The 21,692-nt window shown below is 34.2% G+C and overlaps 1 protein-coding gene across 10 annotated transcripts in view; it reads right to left on the bottom strand.

Annotated features, from left to right (window-relative positions):
- Window positions 1-6,433: 6,433 nt before the first annotated feature.
- Window positions 6,434-21,692, bottom strand: part of LOC148945701 (uncharacterized) — a 180,497-nt gene continuing 165,238 nt past the window's right edge. For 3 of the 10 annotated variants that reach the window (XM_089098029.1, XM_089098022.1, XM_089098021.1), the window contains 4 exons: window positions 13,109-13,279; window positions 11,405-11,563; window positions 9,739-9,843; window positions 6,434-8,204 (listed from right to left, as the gene is read on the bottom strand). In XM_089098029.1, the coding sequence (XP_088954155.1) occupies window positions 6,829-8,204; window positions 9,739-9,843; window positions 11,405-11,563; window positions 13,109-13,279 (1,811 nt within the window). In that variant the 3' untranslated portion in view covers window positions 6,434-6,828. Of the gene's footprint in view, window positions 8,205-9,738; window positions 9,844-11,404; window positions 11,564-13,108; window positions 13,280-19,563; window positions 19,699-21,692 lie in introns of all 10 variants that reach the window. The other 7 variants (XM_089098027.1, XM_089098028.1, XM_089098026.1 and 4 more) reach the window with 5 other exon arrangements.

Raw genomic sequence — 21,692 nt, 5'->3', positions numbered from 1 at the left:
GTTCGGTGACCGGATATCGGAAGAAAACTGGGTCGCAGTCTCTTCAGCTTAAGACTTGGAATCCCAAGTAGAAGAATTCCATAATAAGGTAAATTCAAAATTTATCGAGTGCTTTCGACAACGTAAGACTAAATTATGTTCTAGTGATAAACCATACGTAAATTCAAAAATGAAGCGACTGATAAAACATAAATTGCAGCTAATACGAAAAGGACCATCTTTTGGAGTCTAAGCCTTCGCAGTTCTTCAGTAAAGTAAAAAGTATGACTGGTAAAAGTTCTCAACCAGTTGACTTCATGAAGGAGGAGCCTCTAGAGAAAACTGCGAATGATTTAAATGCCCATTTTGCTTCAATTGTGCAGTCTTTCCCCCCTCTTCCACCTTAGGATCCTCCGGTAGATTTAACTACTCCTTCAGATGATAGTTTAATTACTGATATTTCATCGGCAATTATAATCCGTAAACTCTCTTCATTAAAAAGAACTCCGATTCTCCCTTTTGACATTCCAGTTGCTCTTATTTAAGCATTTACTAAGGAATTATCATTTCCCCTTCAAATAATCTTTAATAATATAACAAAAACAGGCTATTTTCCAAAGAAATGGACGAACGAGTTTATTACTCCCATTCCAAAGAAAGGAGCAGCTAATGATTTCTCTGGTGTCCGGCCGATCACAGTTACGTCAGTTTTTAGCAGAATATACGAAAGCTTTATTGCCGCATTGCTGAAAAAATATCTTTTGAAAGTAACTGATCGAAAGCAATTTCGGTAACATCCCTAAGTGTTCGACAGTTCATTACCTCGTTAATTTAATTGATTTTATTTTAAAACACCTGGATGAACCTGGAAAATGGATAAATTTAATTGCAACTGGTTTCAGAAAACCATTTGACCTTGTTGATCACAAAATCCTTTTAGAAAAATGGCGGAAAAAAATATACCCAGCTTTATTATTAAAATCATCAAGAGCTTCTTAACAAATAGAGAGCAAACTGTAGAGTATAAAAATCAATTTTCCACTTCTCTGCCAGTTTTTTGTGGAATTCCACAAGGAACTGTGATCGGGCCGCAATGCTTCCTCCTCATGATAAATGAAATTGCTGCTGAGCTGGAGGACAGATGGAAATACGTTGACGATTTGTTGTTAAAGGAAGTCGTATCTGAGGATTTGAAGAGCAATGCTGCTGGTTTCATAGACCAAGTTACCTCAGAGACGGCTGAACTAAACATGGTCGTGAATAAAGACAAATGCTCGGTCACGACAATTTCTTTTTTTCGGAATACTCAACCGTCTTTCGAACCTCCTATCGCTTCCGAGCTTATGAGTCATAAAATAAGTTTACTTGGTGTGGTGATTTCTTCTGACCTCTCATGGCGGGATAATACAAAGACAATCGTAAAAGCTAACGGCGCAATCGAAATACTAAAAACACTGAAAAAATTTTAACATGTTCCTAAGGACAAGCTGAAACTAATATTTTGCGCTTTTCACCCGCCCCTTAGTTGAATATGCTTGTCCGGTTTGGCACTTTGCCCTTACCCAGGATGTAACTGACGAAATAGAACGAGTTCAGAAGAGATCACTGCAAATCCTTTATGGCGGTTCCCCTCTACCTTACTCCTTTTACTTCAAAGAATTTAAACTTGAATCCCTTTCTCCCCGCCGAGAAAAATTATGCCAAAGATTTGGCTCCTCCAACACCACATCTACTGATCATTCCTCCCCCACCTTTTGTCCCTATAAGATCTCGTCCCCCAAGGTAATTGGCTGAGAAGGTTCCGAAACTGACCCCAGTCCACTGTAACACCATGCGCTACAGTAAAAGCTTTGTGCTAAGCTTTGTGAAATATTACAATGATCTCTAGTATTTTTATTCTTTAGTTTATTTTATCCTGACGAAGTTTTATCAGACAATTTTATTCTCAATCTCAAGTGTTTTTATCCTTTTCCTGTTTTTTTTCTATTTATCATAAACGATTCTAGTAGTACCAGGCAAGATTATGTAACTCAAGATGTTTGATATTATTAGAAAGGATTTTGATAATACCGGCCAAGATTTTAATAGCATCATACTAGATTTGATAATATCAGACAAGTTTCGATAGTACCAGAAACTATTTGTTAATATCAAGTGAGCTTTTGATAATATCAGGCATGATTATGTTAATAATTTGCAAGATTTGAAAATACCATGTGAAGTTTTGATAACACCAGAGATAATTCTCATTATACCTGACAAGATTTTGATATTACTTGGCAAGAATTAGTGAAACGATGCATGATTTTGATAATTTTACGCAAGATGCTTGATAATATAAGACAAGATTTATTATTACCGCGCAAGAATTTGCTAATACGTGGCAGGATCTTAATAATACAAGACACAGTTTTGATAGCACCATGCTAAACTTGATAATATCAAAGAAATTTTGATGGTAGCAGAAAATATTTTTTTTAATATCAGGCAAGATTTCGACAATACCACGTAAGATTTTGTTAATAACTTGCAAGATTTCGTTAATATCATGTGAAATTTTGATAATAACAGAGATAATTCTTATAATACCTGACAAGATTTTGACTCTAGAATAGGGGCTGGTTACAATCAAATCCTTTTTGATTTTTAAAAAGACACTAAAACTCTCAATTTCTGGTCATATGAGTATCTTCCTAAATTTTATACAACGTTGGGAGAAATTGAGAGTATTGTCTCACATTTTGTATTCTATACGAAATAAATTATGCTTGTTTTAGGATTTAAAGCTGCTCATTGCTTTCAAGTGACCATACTTGTTACTGTTTGTTCAATAGAAGAAAAATCCACCATATTTTTTTTTACTGTTTTATCAGCTATGAGCTTCTAGGGATCGTTAACCACGCAAAGACTGTATAAATTAGCAAATTTTTGGTAATATCTAGAGACAACAAGCATAGCTGGGTATATCGAAAGTCTCCATGTACGTCTGCTATTTCTAATTAACTGCTAGAGATACCTTATCATAATTGTAATTTAATTTAATTAACATGGACGGTTGACCTAGTACAGACTTTGGTAAACACAGCTCTGGTCCAAAACTAAAATTTGACAAAATAACGCATTCCTTAAGCTTCTCTAAAATAAATTGTCACCTGGCAGCATTGTTTAAGAACGTTATCTTTGTTGGCAGTCCCGAAGCAGGTTTTTGGCAGCACAATAGCGCTGCCTAAGTAAAGAACGATGTTGGCACAATATATTATTTGTTTTAAACCCGCGCACTTCATTTAAAAGTTGTCGTAGAAACTTCAAAAACGGCTCATTCGATTGGAAATTGAAAATGCTAGTGCCCTTTTTAATAGTCGAAAGTGATTGGAGAGCAACGAGCCCCCCCGCCCTCATTTCCCCTAACACACTCAATTAAATTTTGTGATAGCCATTTTGTTCCGCGTATTTGAAAGTTCCGAAAATTATGTTTTTGAGTATGAGTATCCCCTACCCCAAAGCCCAAAGGGAATGGGTTGTAAGTTATGTGCTGGAGGTGTATCAGGTTTTAATAGAAAAGGTGGTCGTATAAACCTAGGAGGTTGCTCATTGGATGGATAATTAGGAGTTCTACTGCCTTTTTTAAGAGTAACAGTGATCCAGAGGGAAGCTGCCCCCCCCCCCCCCCCCCAAACACGTCATCATGTCCCAAAATGCATCCAATTGAAATTTTGAGACAGCAATTTTATTCAAAATAATCCAAAGATCACATAACAAGGCTTTTAGGGTTATAACAGACCCCCAAAACCTGGGGGCAAGGGTTTTAAGTTCTGCCCCAGGGGCATGCAAGGTTTTTATGGAATGGATGGTTGTATAAACTTTAGAGGAGGCTTATTTGGTTGAAAGCTGCAAGTTATAGTTCCCTTTTAAGAGTCAAAAGTTATGGAGGCTACCCCTCTTTTCACCAAACGCATTTGATGGAAGTTATGAGATAGCCATTTCGTTCAAAATAGTCCAAAAAACATATAATAATACCTCTAGGGCTGGCACATCCCCCATAGTCCTGGGGCAAGGGTTTTAAGTTAGGACCTGGGGGCATACAAGGTTTTATGGAATGGCTGGTCGTATAAACTTTAGCAGGGGCTCATTTGATTTAAAATCGTAAGTTATAGTGCCCTTTTTGAGAGTCAATTGATTTAAGAGTAACCAGCTCAAATGAACCCTTTTTGAAGCTACTACGACAAAAATTTCTATAAAACGTTAAATGCCCCAAAGGCATAACTTACGACCCTTGTCCTGAGGGTAGTGGGGGGAGGGTTGTCATCCTCAAAGACATAATTTTCCGACCTTTCAACTATGTTGAGCAAAATGGCTTTCTGAAAATTTTGATTGGATGTGTTTGAGAAAATGGTGAGCGTGAGAAGGGGGTTAGTTACCCTCCAATCCATTTCGACTATTAAAAAGGGCACCAGCCCTCTCAATTTCCAATTGAATGAGCCCCTTTTGAAGTTTCTACGACAACGCTATCGATGAAAACCATATATGCCCCCAGGGCATAACTCACAGCCTTTGCCTTTAGGGCTCTCGGGGGTTTGTCATCGTTAAATACATACTTCCCAGAACTTTCAACTACGTTGAACAAAATGGCTATCTCAAAACTTTGATTGAAAGTGTTTGAGGAAATGGTGGGTGTGAGAGGGGGGCTATTTGCTCTCCATTCACTTTCGACTATTAAAAAGGGCACTAGCTCCTTCAATTTCCAATCAAATGAGCCCTGATTGAAGTTTCTACGACAAAATTTTTTATAAAAACAAAAAATGCGCCAAGGGCATAACTTATAACCCTTGCCCTGAGGGTTGTTGTTGGGGGGGGGGCAGGGTCATCTTTAAAGACCTAATTTCCAGAACTTTCAACTACGTTGTGCAAAATGAATATCTCAAAATTTTGATTGGATGTGTTAGGGGAAATGGTGGGCATGAGAAGGGGGTTAGTTGTTCTTAAATCACCTTCGACTATTAAAAAGGGCTCTAGCCTATTCAATTTCCAACCGAATGAACCCTTTTTGAAGTTTCTACGACAACTCCTTCTATAAAACTTCATATGTCCCCAGGACCTAACTTACAACCTTTGCCAGGATGCCAGTGGGGGGGGGGGTGTCATCCTAAAAGACATAATTTCCGGAACTTTCAATTACGTTAAAAAAATGGCTATCTCAAAATTTCGATTGTATGTGTTTGGGGAAATGGTGGGCGTTAGAGAGGGGTTAGTTGCCCTCCAATTACTTTCGACTGTTAAAAAAGGGTACTAGCCAATTTCCAATCGAATAAGCCCTTTTTGAAATTTCTACGACAACATTTTTTATAAAACCTTATATGCCCCCAGGGCATAACTTACAACCCTTTCCCTGAAGACTGGGGGGGGTATTCCTGCTCAAAGATATAATTTCCAAGACTTTCAACTACATTGAATAAAATGCCTATCTCAAAATTTTGATTGGATGTGTTTGGGGAAATGGTGGGCGCAGAAGGGGTGTTAGTTGCCTTCTAATCACATTCGACTAATAAAAAGGGCACTAGCCATTTCAATTTCCAGTTGACTGAGCCCATTTTGAATTTTCTACGACAACGCTTCCTATGAAAACCTTATATGCCCCCAGGGCACAACTTACAACCCTTTCCCTGAAGACTGGAGAGGGGGGGGATTTTCCTGCTCAAAGATATAATTTCCAAGACTTTCAACTACATTGAATAAAATGCCTATCTCAAAATTTTGATTGGATGTGTTTGGGGAAATGGTGGGCGCGGAAGGGGCGTTAGTTGCCTTCTAATCACATTCGACTATTAAAAAGGGCACTAGCCATTTCAATTTCCAATTGACTGAGCCCATTTTGAAGTTTCTACGACAACGCTTCCTATGAAAACCTTATATGCCCCCAGGGCATAACTTATAACCATTTCCCTGAGGGCTGCGTGTGTGTGTGTGTGTGTGTGGGGGGGGGGCTGTCGTTCTCAAAAACCTAATTTTCCGAACTTTCAACTACGTTGAACAAAATAGCTATCTCAAAATTTTGATTGGATGTGTTTGGGGAAAAAGTAGGCGTGAGAGGGGGGTTAGTTGCCCTCTAATCACTTTTGACTATTAAAAAGGGCACTAGCCCTTTGAATTTCCAATCGAATGAGTTATATTTGAAGTTTCTACAACAACGCTTTCTATAAAAATCTTATATGCCCCCAGGGCATAACTTACAACCCTTGCCCTGTTTGTTGTGGAGGAGTGTCCTCCTCAAAAACATAATTTCTATCATAATTTCGTAGTTTATATATATATATATATATATATATATATATATATATATATATATATATATATATATATATATATATATATATATATATATATATATATATATATATATATATATATATATATATATATACATATTTTTGATAATATTGTGATGTGGGTTTTAGAATATTGCTTTCTGTGGCATTATTAGGCTTATAAGAAAACTGTTGTTTATTATTAAAAACAAACAACTTATTATTGACCTATCAACCTTTAGGTTGGATATCGCATAAATCATCAAACACTATACGTAGTATCTGTATTCTACTGTTACTATAGCCAGGAGCAAGACACTAAACAAACCCTGCAATGATTTGAGTACAACAAATTAACGTTTACGAAAATCTAATGTTGAAAATGTGCTTGTCAAGAAAGAACTGCTGTAAAAATTTTCTCGTCAAGATGAAATTACATACAAACAGGATTTTTTTTTTTTACTAGCACAAATTCTTTGGTTAACTTTAACATGAACATTTTAATAAACATATAACATTCTTACACACTGAAATATACAAAGGCTTTTCACTCAATATGACTTGTTAGATGATTAGATAACCCAGAACTTGAAACATAACATTTCTTACATATACCACATTCAAAAGGTTTTTCTCCAGTATGAATTCGCTGATGACTAAATAGGTCAGCTTTTCGGTAAAATGTTGTCTCGCATGAATTACATTCAAAAGGTTTTTCTCCCGTATGAGTTTTGTGGTGACTAGATAAACTTGAACTTTTCGTGAAACATTTTTTACACATATCACATTCGAAAGGTTTTTCTCCAGTATGAGCTGCTTGATGATAAGATAAACCCTGCCTTGAAGTGAAACATTTCTTACATATATCACATTCGAAAGGTTTTTCTCCAGTATGAATTCTTTGATGACAAGATAAAGTGGCAGTTGAAGTAAAATGTTTCTTACATATGTCACATTCGAGACGTATTTCTTCAGTATGAGTTGTTTGATGATTAGATAATCCCGAGCTTGAAGTGTAACATTTGTTACATATATCACATTCGTAGGGTTTTTCTCCAGTATGAGTTCTTTGATGACGAGATAAATATGAATTTGAGATAAAACATTTGTTACATACATCGCATATGAAAGGTTTATCCCCAGTATGATATCTTTGATGATGACATAAACCTGAAGTAGACGAAAAACGTTTCTTACATACATCACACTCAAAAGGTTTTTCCCCTGTATGAGTTCTTTGATGAGCAAATAGGTTGGCTTTTTCTCGGAATCTTTTCTCACATATATCACATTCAAAAGGTTTTTCTATAGTATGAGTTTTTTTATGACGAGATAAACTAGCACTTGTTATAAGTTTTTTCTTACATATATGACATTCAAAAGGTTTTTCCCCAGTATGAGTTCTTTGGTGAAGTGACAAATTCGAATTTGAAATAAAACATTTGTTACAAACATCACATATGAAAGTTTTGTCTCCCGTATGATATCTTTGATGATGAGATAAACCTGAAGTTGAAGAAAAACATTTCTTACATACATCACACTCGAAAGGTTTTTCGGAAGGCTTTTCTCCAGTATGAGTTCTTTGATGAATAGATAGGTTGGTTTTTTCGCGGAATGTTTTCTCACAGATATCACATTCAAAAGGTTTTTCTATAGTATGAGTTTTTTTATGACGAGATAAACTAGCACTTGTTATAAGTTTTTTCTTACATATATCACATTCAAAAGGTTTTTTTCCAGTGCGAGAAACCTCCTGTTTTGCCACATCATTTTCAGCAAATTCATAAGCATGACTTGGCATCTCATTTTGACAATTCAAATCCATTTCATTTTTTAGCCATATTTCTGTCAAACCTGGAATACTAGGTAATCCACATCCTTGTTTGCTCATATCGTTGTCAGAAGACGTAATAGGGAGAACTAAAATAGTATGAAATTTGCTCAAAATAAATCACCAAGTCTTATATTTTTAGCCCTTTTTTTAGGTAAAGAACTCAGTTTTTAACGTTTTTACCCTTACAAAGTTTTTATAAGATTCCTAGACTCTCAATTTGGTACTTAAATTAAGAATAACAATTTGAGGAATTATTCTAATAACAGTTTGAATTATTCATTCAGTAATTTCAGAATTTATTCAGTAATTTCAGAATCTATTTAGTATTTCAGAATGTTAGTTGTAAGTCAATTTACTTGAGTGTTGATTTGTCTTAAAAAAACATTGCTGTTTCAAAAAAAATCTATGTAATATACTGTAGTTTCTTCAAATATGTGAATGATATTTATCTCCGTAATTTTTATGTTTTTGTATTACAATGAAACGTTTTAAATAACTTGAAACTACATCCGAAGAGTTTGTCAAGGGTGTTAAAATGAATTAAGGATGTATATTGAGAACAAGTCACTGATTTATGATCATGCTCTATTTGGTCAAAACATCCAAAGAAACGTTTATTTTATACTTTACAAATGTCCTAGCATAATTTTCAAATATCTGGAAGGTAGACAATTAGGTAGCAAATGATAGGTAAGGTGTGACTTCCGCTCTCTTGGTACCATTAAAAATGTTGGAAATAAATTTTTATGGTGAGAAATAAAGGCTTTTCTGGAGATCAAAAGCTTATAACATATACTATCCTAGTTGCAAGAAAAAAAAATACGAATCAAGTCTCACAGAACCATATCCACCTATAACATAACAACTATAAAATATACAAAATACAAACATTATTATAATCCTAAATTCAAAAAATTTTCATACCTAGTCTTTCAAATCAAAAGGCTGCATAAGGCCAAAAAGGCTTTCAGAAGTCATAAAAAAACATCAGATAAGGTTAAGTCGCTGATGGAACTTCGTTGGGGGTACTCTACTTTCAATTCTTTAAAAGGCAATATTCACTGAAAGGCCCCATTTTTATTTGATTCTAAAATCAACCTCGCGGCTTGAACCCCATATAAATTATTCACTTCTTTGGTGGCTGTTTTGCATGAAGGGAAGCAAATGATTTGAGGCATTTTTTGAAGCAAATGATTAAACTACGGACTTTTACACTGGCATATTATTAAGGCAAATTATTTCTATTGCGCATAGTTAAAAAGAAGAAGATACATACAGCACAAACTTTGCACCAGAAATAAAAGAAAAACTGTCATATTAAAAAAATTATAAACGAGTTCTATCGAGTTCCAAAAGCCAGAAAAAAGTTCCAAATAAAATTAAGTTTGTCGTTTTATTCAGGAGTTTAATTGAGATACAACATTTTATGCCTAATAATCAAAATCATCTGGGATTATTATTAACTAAATATTTTTTTTTTTTTTAAAATGCAATCAGACCATTCAGATTCAATAAACATTAATCTTTAGCGCTCTGCCAAAATTCTAATGGAACTTTAAGATATAACTTCTCATTTAGGACATGCATTAAATATAGAATATAAGGATATCTGAAGCCTACTTTTGTCCCCGTCGATGTTCGACTCCAGTTCATTTTCCATTAATAGCATAGGATGTAAACTTCCAAAATTATTTTCATCATCATTTGAAGATGTGTCCTCAGCTTCTACAAAAATTAGAGTAAAAGTCAAATAGAAATCCTCACAACAAAACGAGTTGGTTAGTCAGAAAGCATTTAGAATGCCACACATTTTACATTTTATATTTTAGGAATACATTTTAGGTAGCATATGGTAGGTATGGTGTGACTTCCTCTCTTTCAAAACCATCTCAAATGTGTGAAAAATAATTTTATTGTGAGAAATAAAGGGGTTTCCGGCAATTAAAAGCTGATAACATAGGCTATTCCAGTTGCCAGAAAAAAAAATACGAATCAAGTCTCACAGAAGTGTATCTACCAGTAACATATTAACTATAAAATAGTCATGATGCAATATACAAACATTATTATATTTCTAAATACAAACAATTCTTATCTCTGTCTTTCAAAAGAGTCATTAAAAAAATCCAATAAAATTTAGTTGCGACAAAAAAAAGTCGCAGATGCAACTTCGTTGGGCGCACTCTACTTTCAATTCTTTAAAAGGCACCGTTTTTACTGAAAGGCGCCGTTTTTATTTGATTCTAAAATCAACCTTCCGGCTTGAACCCCATATAAATTATTCACTTCTTTGGTGGCAGTTTTGCCTGAAGTGAAAATAAGTGTTTTTTGAAGTAAATGATTAAACGACAGAGTTTTACACTGGCATATTATTAAAGCAAATTTCTATTGCGCATAGTTGAAAAAAACAAACAAAAAAAACATATAGTTTTAGCTTTGTGCTAGAAACAATGGAAAATGTACATAGAAACAAAGGAAAATGTTTATGTTTTATAACATATTATAAGATTAATAACGAATTCCAAAAGCAAGAGAGAACTTCCAAATAAAATTAAGCTTGTCATTTAATTCAGGAGTTTAATTGGGATACAACATTTTATATCTTAAAGATCAAAACCATCTCAGATTATTATTTACTAAGTATTTTTTTTCATGCAATCCGACCATTCAGATGCAATTAACACCAATCTTCGACGCTAAGCTGAAGAAACTTTACGGCTTGAACCCCATATAAATAATTCACTTCTTTGGTGGCAGTTTTGCTTAAAGTGAAGCAAATGATTTGAAGTGTTTTTTGAAGCAAATGATTCAACTACGGACTTTTAAAGTGAAATTAAGTGTTTTTTAAGCATATGATTAAACTACAGACTTGTACACTGGCATATTATTAAGAAAAATTATTTCTACTGCGTATAGTTAAAGAAATACATTTCAAGTTTTGAGAGATCAAGCTTTGCGCTAGAAACAAAAGAAAACGTGTCAAATCTAAAAAATTATAAAAGGGTTCATACAAATTCCAAAACCGAGAAAAAACTTCGAAATAAAATTAAGTTTGTCATTTAATTCAGGAGTTTAGTTGGGATAAAACATTTTATGTCTTAATAATCAAGACCATCTGCGATTATTATTTACTAATTTTTTTTTTTCAAATACAATCCGACCATTCAGATGCAATAAACACCAATCTTTCGCGCCCAGTCAAAATTTCAAAGGAAGTTTAAGATACACTTTCTGATTTTGGATCTTTCTGCATTAAACACAGAATATAAGGATATCTGAAGCCTACCTTTGTCCCCGTCAATGTTCAACTCCAGTTTAAGATAGTCAACAATATTCTGACAATCACCAGAGATGCCAGGAGAAACATAAATAAAATTAACTTTGCTTTCCATTAATAACACAGGATTTGAACTTTCAAAATTATGTGAAGATGTGTCTTCGGCTTCTAAAAAAGTTGGAGCAAAAATAGAATAAAAAACACGCACAACAAAATAATTTGGTTAGTCATAAAACTTTTAGAATGCCACACAATTTTTATATGGTTGTTCATGGATGATTGAAGTTGAATTAATCATCTCAGTATTTAAAAATTCCGTAAAATATGAAGAAGATGAAGAGTAAAGAGACTGGAAAAGAACCAATAATATGAGGATAACAGCCAATAATCGTGAGTTGAGTCAAAAACTTTCTTCATCAAGGTCGAAGCAATAGGTGCTACAATAATTGCAGTTTTTATAGTCCTGGACAAATTATTCTAATTCATTTACCTTTCTGTTTTGTTATGGAAAGGGTGTGTGGACTTTGCAACTAAGTTAGTATTGTTGCCATGAAAGAAGGAAAAACATGGATAAAAACTGAACTTGTTCGGAATATTAAAGGAGGGGAGGTGGTTTAAATCTCGCAAATAGGCAAAGACCTATTTATAACTTATTTATTTACCGAGACATACTAAAACGACGCAGATAATCTGCTTGTATAAAACAAGAAGTCTTCAACCCTAAAAACAAAGTAAAATTCAAACTAACCCAAAACCGAATAAAATCTAAAATTATTAAGTACATTAAGTACAATATTGCACTTAATGTGTTAACTGCCTCACAAATGAGTTACATAAATTTTGATTGTGAGAAATAAAGGGATTTCCGGCAATTAAAAGCTGATAAAATAGACTATTCTAGTTCCCAGAAAAAAAACTAATCAAGTCTCACAGAGCTGTATCTACCAATAAAAATAATAACTATAAAATATTCATTATGCAATGTGCAAAAATTATTATAATCCTAAATGCATACAGTTTACATCCCTGTCTTTCAAATCAAAAGGGTGCATAAAGCCAAGAAAGCTTTCAGAACAGCCATGAGAAAAAAAAAAAATTAAATAAGATTTAATTGCTGATGCAACTTCATCAGGTGTTGTCTACCTTCAATTCTTTAAAAGTCAATATTTAGTGAAAGGCCCCGTTTTTATTTGATTCTAAAATCAACAAACCCGAATAAAATATCCACTTCTTTGGTGGCAGTTTTGCCTGAAGTAAAATTAAGTATTTTCGAAGCAAATTACTAAACTAAAGACTTGTACACTAGCATATTATTGAGGCAAATTACTTCTATTGTGTATAGTTAAAAAAAAAATACATACAGTTCAAACTTTGTGCTAGAAACAACTGAAAATGTACATGTTTTATAAAAAATTATAAAGGGGTTCTAACGAATTCCAAAAGCGAGAAAGAACTTCCAAATAAAATTAAGTTTGTCATTTAATTCAGGAGTTAAATTGGGATACAACATTTTATATCTTAATAATCCAAACCATCTGTGATTATTATTTACTAAATATTTCTTTTAATGAAATCCAACCATTCAGATGCAATAAATACCAATCGTTCACGCCCTACCACAATTTCAAAGGAATTTCAAGATACAATTTCATAAAGGAATTTCTGATTTTGGACATGCATCAAATACAGAATATAAGGATATCTGAAGCCTACCTTTGTCTCCGTCAATGTTCAAATCCAGTTTAAGATATTCAGCAATATTTTGACAATCGCCAGAGATGCCAGGAGAAACAGCAATAAAATTTACTTCGTTTTCCATTAATAGCACAGGATTTAAACTTCCAAAATCATTTTTATCATCAGTTGAAGATGTGTTTTTGGCTTCTACAAAAATTAGAACAAAAATCAAATAAAAGCACTCACAACAAAATAAGCCGGTTAGTCATTAAACTTTTGGAATACCAAACAATTTTTATATGGTTTTTTATGGATGAGTAAAGGTGAATTGATCATCTCAGCATTTAGAAATTCTTAAAATGTAAAGAAGACGAAGATCAAAAGTGGTGTAGCAACGTAACAATGCTACTTGGCAGTTTTCAAATTTGTTGGCAGATTTTTTCTGAATATTCCATTTTAATTTTTGCTCAAAGAAAAGCATTCAAAACACTAGTTTTGCTCCGCCGTGCAAAAAGTGGGGCAGCAATGGTACTTGGCAGTTTTCATGTCCAAGTAAAATTTGTTGGCAGATTTTGTCTGAAAATAACTAGTGCTTCCAGTATCCTCGAGTCTTCGGGGATATTCCTAAAAAATCTGTCTTCTCGAAAAAACAAAACTGTTCCCCAAAAGTCCCCTTTCGTTCAGGGTTGCCACTCCTAGTGATTTATCAGTAGTGACAGTCCAGCCCTAGTAACTACCACTTTCATATAACTTGACATAATTTTGTCAGTACTGTCCAAAGTTTCTGTCTCGATTATTTACTACACATCAAAAACTAGACATAGATCTTTGAATTACTAACCTTTCTACCTATGCTAGTAAAACCATAATGTTTATAAAACTATACCACTTCATCAAAGATTCTCTTGTGACTCGTGGTAAAGAACTTCATTTGAACAAGTTTACATTCAGTGTAATTCTGAGCGTCGATGCAAAGAGGGTTATTTTAGACAGCTGGACAGTGAGTTTAAATTTTGTTTTCTTTTGCTAATCTGTTTAATTTTCAAAGGTATTAAAATATAGGAGTTAGATTGAAAAATTATTCTAAAATGAAAAACGGAAATCATGGTACCTTTGCATTGAAGGGGGAGATTTTGTGATAAATTTGGAGATATTTTCATTATTGAGCAATAAATTCGATGAACATACCGTCCGAAACCTTTTTTTATGCTCTTTCAAAGTATAACCATCGTTTTACTCAGAAATTAAATGGACCCTTTAAGATGATACATTTTTCTCTTATTTTCTGCAATTTAGTTTGAGTCTTATTTCTTTTACTCTAAGCTTTGGGCATAATATATTAATATTAAATACATAATAATCAAATGCGTGATAGATTAAAGGGTACTTATGTATTATACCGCCAACACTCAAGTTTACGTTGTGTAAAACTCGAGAACAAGTTTTTATCTGTCTGTTTTAAGAAACAATTAGCTCAAGCTCAATGGAAAACAAATGACAGGTGACAGAATACATTGGAATTATATAGTTTGGGCTATGTACTTGCAAATTAGGGATGGGGAGTGGGGGTTAGGTCAGTTTAAGTCAGGTTACCCCCAACCCCCCAATGTGCAAATATAATACCCAAATGTGTTTCTAAAGTATTATATTTTCATCATAGTTTGGCATTTTTCATTAGGATTAACCTAACTTCACTTCTTGAGTATTGGCGGTATAATACATAAGTACAGATTAAAGCAATTGATCATTTTGACAGGAATCTTAACCATTTAAAAATTTGTTGCATTTTGCATCATTTGGCATGTATAAATTAAGTACTTTTCTTTTTTCCTTGAGATTTTTTTTGCTTATAGTCTTTTATCTTCAAATGTATTCCCCTTCTCCTCCTCCCCTCACCATTGCTACTCTCGTGCCCTCTCACTGCAATATTTTTGACAGGCGTCCATGCTTGATTAAGTGGTTCAATTGCTATCTAAGATCTTTTTTTTACGGTCTAGGAAGGTTCTTAAGTAAGTGAATGAAATTTTACGGAATAAATATTCGGCTCAAACTAGGGCATTAGAATTTTTTTTAATACCTAGGCCTACCTTCACAACTTTTAATGCTTGAGCAATTATTCACCCTCTATGAAGGCTAATCCTGAGATAAAAACAATAGAATTAAAAAAAATGAAGTAGAATTGGATTTGCCATTCAAAACTTTCCCCAAATATAATCTTCTTACCGTAAAAATTGCAGCCTTTCCCCTCTGCCCTGCTCAATGAGACAAAATTAAGCTATAGATTATATTCAAATTCAGGGAAGAGTGGATCAAACAGTTCGTGGTAACGAACTGTAAGGAAGGAGCGACCCGGCTCAATGGTAACCGAAACTCTAAAACACGGAATTTTAATACCAATAGATACATCAAAAGAATCAGATTTTAATTCTGATTTCAAATATATAAGTTTCATCAAGTTTAATCTTACCCATCAAAAGTTAAGCGCGTGAGAAAATTTGGCTGATTTTCGAAAAAAGGGGGAAAGACCCCCTAAAAGTTATAGAACCTTAATGAAAATCACACCGTCATATAAAGCGTATCAGAGAACCCTACTGTATAGGTTTCAAGCTCCTATCTAAAAAAATGTGGAATTTTCCATTTTTTTGCCAGAAGAAAGATCACGGATGCGTGTTTATTTGTTTTTTTTTCTTTTCCCCAGGGGTAATCGTATTGACCCAGTGGTCCTAGAATATGGTAAGAGGGCTCATTGGAACAGAAATTAAAAGTTCTAGTACCCTTTTTAAGTGACCGAAAAATGAAGGGCAACTAGGCCCCCTCCCACGCTCATTTTTTTCACAAAATCACCCAATTAAAAATTTTTCAGATAGCCATTTTGTTCAGCACAGTCGAAAATTTAATAAATTTATCTTTTAGGATGACTTAATCCCCCACAGTTCCCAGGGGAAGGGCTGCAAGTTATGAACTTTGCCCATTGCTTACATATTGTATTGGTTATTGGGAAGTATACACACATTTTCAGGAAGAATTTTTTTCTGGTGGGGGGAGGCTGGAGGAGGGGAGGGGACCTGCTTTCGTTTTTGATGTTCTTTTTTTTTACCAGGTGATACATCTCTTCTGAAATATCTCTTCTCACGAGATGTATGTATTTCAGCCGACCCTGATGAGTCTTCTGTTTCTGTTCCAACACTAATGGGGCAATGTAACATTACAGGGGCGCTGAAATGGACATTGAAAACTTTGAATTTAGCCCTATATTCCTCAATTTTGTTGTTCAAGACTGCTACTTTTACCATCAGGTATTCCTTGACAAGAGCATAAATCCAATACCATGCTAACACTTAACCCTAATCATTGTTCAAATTTTGGAACAAGAGTTATTGTCAAATTTATCTTTTTTTTGGCAATTTATAAGCTTTTGCTCTCGGATAATTTGTTACATTTATCTTAGAGCAGGTCTTTTTTAAGGAGCCGGAATCCTTTAATAGACTACCATTGGATTTTTTACCTAATAAAGGTCTAATGCGGGGCTCCCAGGGCGTCAAAAAAGTTAATAAAGCTGTCCACAAAGTTTTCTTTGCATAACTTTGTCGACTTTATTGCTGTCGGAAAAAAGGTGAACTTTTTTTTTAACCTTTTCAAGAAAGTCCGCAAAGTTCAACCAATAGCAGAAGACATGTGGAACATTTTAAATATACAATACACAAATTAGTGTCTACAAATATAATAATGTATACATATTGACATATTTTGCTTGGTAAAAGAATAAGGGTTACACAAAGAATATTTTCCTTTATTATTAAACGGAAAAAATTCTTAAAAAGATGGTTTTCTTAGCTCCATGTCTGACTATTTCAGTTACTGTCTATGAAAAATAGCTGTAAAGTCAATAAGGTGAAATCCTTGTGTGAGTGGGACAAACTTTATGGTTCACACTTTCAAGATAAACTTTATGAAATTTATTGACGCCGTGGGAGCCCTGCATAAGACGATATTAAATAAAAGAAAACAAGTTAGTTTTTTTTACTGAAAATAAAGAGCAACATTAAAACTTCAAACGAACAGAAATATTTTAGTATATGAGGGAGATTGTATCCTTCTAAATAAACAACAAAAGCACGAAGAACAATAGGGAAATCTTTTTGTAAGACAGTGGAGATAATTTGAATGAATGTTTCGGCCCTATGTCCAAGGGCCGTCCGCAGCAAGACAAAAATATATAAAAGAAAAAGAAATTCTTTTATATATTTTTGTCTTGCTGAGGACGGCCCTTGGATATAGGGCCGAAACATTCATTCAAATTATCTCCACTGTCTTATAAAAGATTTCCCTATTGTTCTTCGTGCTTTTGTTTGTTAGGGAAAGGCAGTGTGGTCTCCGTGGCTATTTCCTTCTAAATACCCCTCTATGCACGCTAAAGTTCTTTAGGAGATATAAAAAAGGTTTTGATTCTAATTAAACAGCCCATGTGTTACAAGAATCATTCTTAAACAAAATGGGACAAAAGGTCAAACTCTAGCATAAAGAGTGGGGTATTGAAAAGCGGGCAACCCCCCTTATGCAGAATAATTTTTGTTCCTTTTATAATTTCTCGTGGAACAAGAGATCCACCTCCCACTCTTCCCGAATAACCCCCCCCCCCATTGGAAATTACCCCTGGATAATTCCATCCTTTCTGTGAATTGTCCCCAGAATATTTCTTGTGGGTAATTCCGCCTGCAAAATACTCCTTAGCATACTTTTATTTGTAAAAAGACTCATTTTTTCTTATTCATAATTTTTTTCAGATCCTTTTGGACCCCCATGAGAAATTCCAACACCCACAAAGATCTTCCAGAGAAGTACAACTCTGCTGAAAATTCCCCTTGGACAATTCAAAATAGCATATACACATGTAAAATGGGGTTACCAGTGAAAACATAAGACAAATAAAACAAATTTCGGATTCGAATTCTGGCTTCCCCACGTGTAAATTTTACCCTGGAAAGTTCACCCCCATAAAACTACTATCTCAATGAGAAAATCTTCCTATGGAAAATCCATCCACAGAAAATACCACCCTGAAAATTTCTGTATACTTCTCATCTCCAAGGAAAGAGTTATTGGACCTTTGAACTCTAATGAGCAAATACAGTATCTCAAAATTTTGATAGGAAGACTTTGGTGAAAAAGCACATGGAAGGGGGCTAGTTGCACTCTAATTGCTTTGGTTGCTTAAAAAGGGTCCCAAAACTTTTAATCTTAGAACTCTACAGTAAGATTCCTTGATATGCTGACCCTGATGGTAAAGTTTTCAGCAATATTCCCAGACTTTTGGGTGATGTTTTCCCCCTTTTTCGAAAATCAGGTAAATTTCTTCCGACCCACAGCTTTTTCTGTGTCAAATTAAACTTAATGAATCTTATGTATTTAGAATCAGCATAAAAAGATAATTCTTTTGATGTATCTATTGTTATCAAAATTCTGTATTTTAAGTTTTGGTTACTATTAGGCCGAGTTGCTCATTACTTACAGTTTTTACCACAAACTGTTTGATATCCTCTTTAACATTTCATGGTTGAACCTAAGCCTACGACCAAGTAAAGAACAAACCTCAGCAATTAGTATGAAAAATTTTTGAAGTGCATTTCTACAAATCTGTCCAGTGAAAACCTTTTTTCTATGTCCTTTATTAAAACTATTAAAAGATACCTTGCTACAATGAAGTACTGTTTTGAGCCATTTTGAGCCTCAAAGCATAAACTCCCGTGAAAAGACAGCTAAAAGGTTGGGGAATCAAAATCCCAAGATCTAATCTTTTATTAAACTAAAACCATGCACCAAAAGCCCAGGGGTTCGGAAGAAGTGAGTTTGTCCTTATCGTTTATTTTATTTGAAAAAAACACAGTAATTTTATGACAGAAGTACAAAATGTCTTTCAACTAAAACAAACTATTCTTGCATAGGAGGGAGTTTGAACCTCAACCCCTCCTCCCCATAGAGAAAGATTAACAGTAAAATGGAGCATATGCTTTATTAAGAGTGCAGCTGGCATCTACCATAACATAATACTTTAGATTCAAGACTGGGGGAGCTTGGGGAAGGGGTGACTATTGATAGGCACAAGCTTGATAAATAGAAGATAGGAAAGTTTGACAAAAGCTAAGGTGCTAGACATGCTTTCAAAATTTATGTCTTTTATTTGCTTTTGAAAATTCTGTCACTTATAAACATACAACTATTTATGTTAAAGTAAAAAAAAAAATGTTTACAACCTTAAGTTTTGAAAAAGGATTAAATGCTTAATTTTAGGGTAAACATTTATCAAATTGCTCAAAGGTAATAAAAATTATTGTAATAAAACAATTAAAAATAGTTAAGTTTTATAGTTTGTTTAATTTATTCTCCAAGTTAGAGTAGCAAAAATGTGTGGGGGATGGTAAAATCTTGTAGTATTTGAAAAAAAGTAGCAAAATAAGCAGCAAATTGGCTCAAACACCCATATTACCAAATACCTTGCTTAACAGCAGTGATGTCAGACAGTGGGGGTGTTTCCATAGTTCACCAGTTGATTTACACAGTCAGTTTTTCTTGACAGTTGAAGAAAGTTAGAAATCTCTAGAATCTGAATAATTGAAGGAGTGCAAAACCTAGAAAACGGTTGTAAGATTTAAGCATAAGAAGTATAGAAATTACAATATTCAGGACCAATTTATTGACAGTCTCATTTTCATTGTGACTGACTGCAATAAAAATGATCTTATTGTAAACAGCTTGGCTATTTTTCAACCCAAGAGCAGCTATTGTGAGGCTTAAGTTCCTAGAAAATTTTACCACTTACAAATGAAAAAGTTCAAAGGGAAACAACAATTTTTGAACAGAACTCATACTAGAATTTAGACAAAAGACAAAAAAAAGAGAAAGACCAAGAACTAGTATGGACAATAAAAACAAGGACACTATTGGAATGTTTTAGTAATTTTTACAGTTTAGAAAAAATATTTTGTGTGAGGGTTTAGAATTACATTTTTGAAAAAAAAGCTTTTCCATTCAGGTGTTTTTAGCCTAGTTTTTACGAGGCAACACACTGGTGCTACTTAAACAAATGTCAAATTGTGATTTGCAATTCTTTTGTCAAATGTCACAATGTGATTTTTTTTTTTTTTTTTTCACCAAGCATCTTTGGATGGAAGGGGTAGCCATGGAGGCTGTAGAGGATCCTCATTTGAAGGAAATTAAGAATTCTGGAATCATCTCCAAGAATCACAAGCAAATGCTTTGATCCCCCCCCCCCCACCAACACAGCATATGTATTTCTATACTGTAATCCAGCAACCCTTCAAGACACTTGATCTAAATTTTGAGAAGAACATTTCATTCAAATTGTCACAAGAATGTAACAAATATACCCCTACAGATGGTAGAAACCGTATAGCCCCTAGTTCAGGAGCTGAATATGAAAAAAATATAAGGAGAACATGTTGGTTTTATCAGAGGCAACTATCTGCTGTTATCCACAGTAAAGAGTCATTAGACATCAACGTATTCTTGTAAAAACTTTGAGCAGGCTTGTGCAGTGAGTATGTTTGATAAATTGTGTGAACAAAATGAATGTACATCCAGTCTATCAAAAGATACATCTGTAATATCTTAAGAACAGGTAAGAGTATCAACTTTAAACTTTCAAGGACACTACTAATGCTTTAGCTACTACGACTGCAGGTAAATTGAAATACAACTACTAGCAACTGCAAATAACCACAACTGTGACTTCAACCAATTTTATTTGCAATGACTTTCATGAAATTTGAAGGGGATGTTGAATGAAACTAAAACACACCTATGTGCAGGCCAATTGTCAAAAGGGTGCATATATCAAAGAAAGCTAAGGTATTGCATAAAAACTTTCAGGGCATGATAAAGGAGATATTCAAAAACAATCACAGGGCAGCAAAAAGGAATTGCTAGGCCTAGTGCCCTTTTTAAGAGTCAAAGGTTATTGAAGGGCAATCACCCCCCTCCACACTCCTTTCTCTCAAATGTATCCAATTAATATTTTAAAATAGCTATTTGTTGAACATTTTCCAAATAACTATGCCTCAGGGGTTGATAAAGCCCCCACTGCCCCTAAGACAAGGGATGTAAGTTTTGCAAGACGGCAGCAGTAAACATATGGCATATTGGGGCTCACTCAATTGGAAATTAAAAGTTCTCTGCCCTTTTTAAGAATCAAAAGTCAGAAGTGGGCAATCAACCAACACTCTGTTTTCCCTAATGTGTCCAATCAAATTTAAGATAGCCACTTTAAGTTCAAAATAATTCAAACGTTAAAAAGCTATGCCTCCAGAGTTGAAAACCCTTCCTCAAGCCCTGGAGCCAGGGCAATAACTTGAGCAATTTACTCACTGTTAACATTTAAGGTTTTTTATGGAAGGAGTGGTTGTATTGACTTTGAAGGATGCTCATTTGTTTGAAAATCGAAAGTTCTAGTGTCCTTTTTAAGTCAAAAGTGATTTGAGGCAGCCAGTCCCCCACACACCCTTTTCCCCTAAATATAGCTTATCAAAATTTGGCAATAGTCATTTTGTTAAAAATACCAAGGTCAACTAACTAAGCCTCCAGGATTGAAAAACTCCCAGCCAAA

This window comes from Artemia sp. Qi Xiang Cuo, chromosome 12 (assembly GCF_049724085.1).
Source record: "Artemia sp. Qi Xiang Cuo chromosome 12, ASM4972408v1, whole genome shotgun sequence".
Lineage (NCBI taxonomy): Eukaryota > Metazoa > Arthropoda > Branchiopoda > Anostraca > Artemiidae > Artemia > Artemia sp. Qi Xiang Cuo.
Note: the sequence above shows the minus strand (reverse complement) of the source record. Positions and strands in the feature narration are given on the sequence as shown.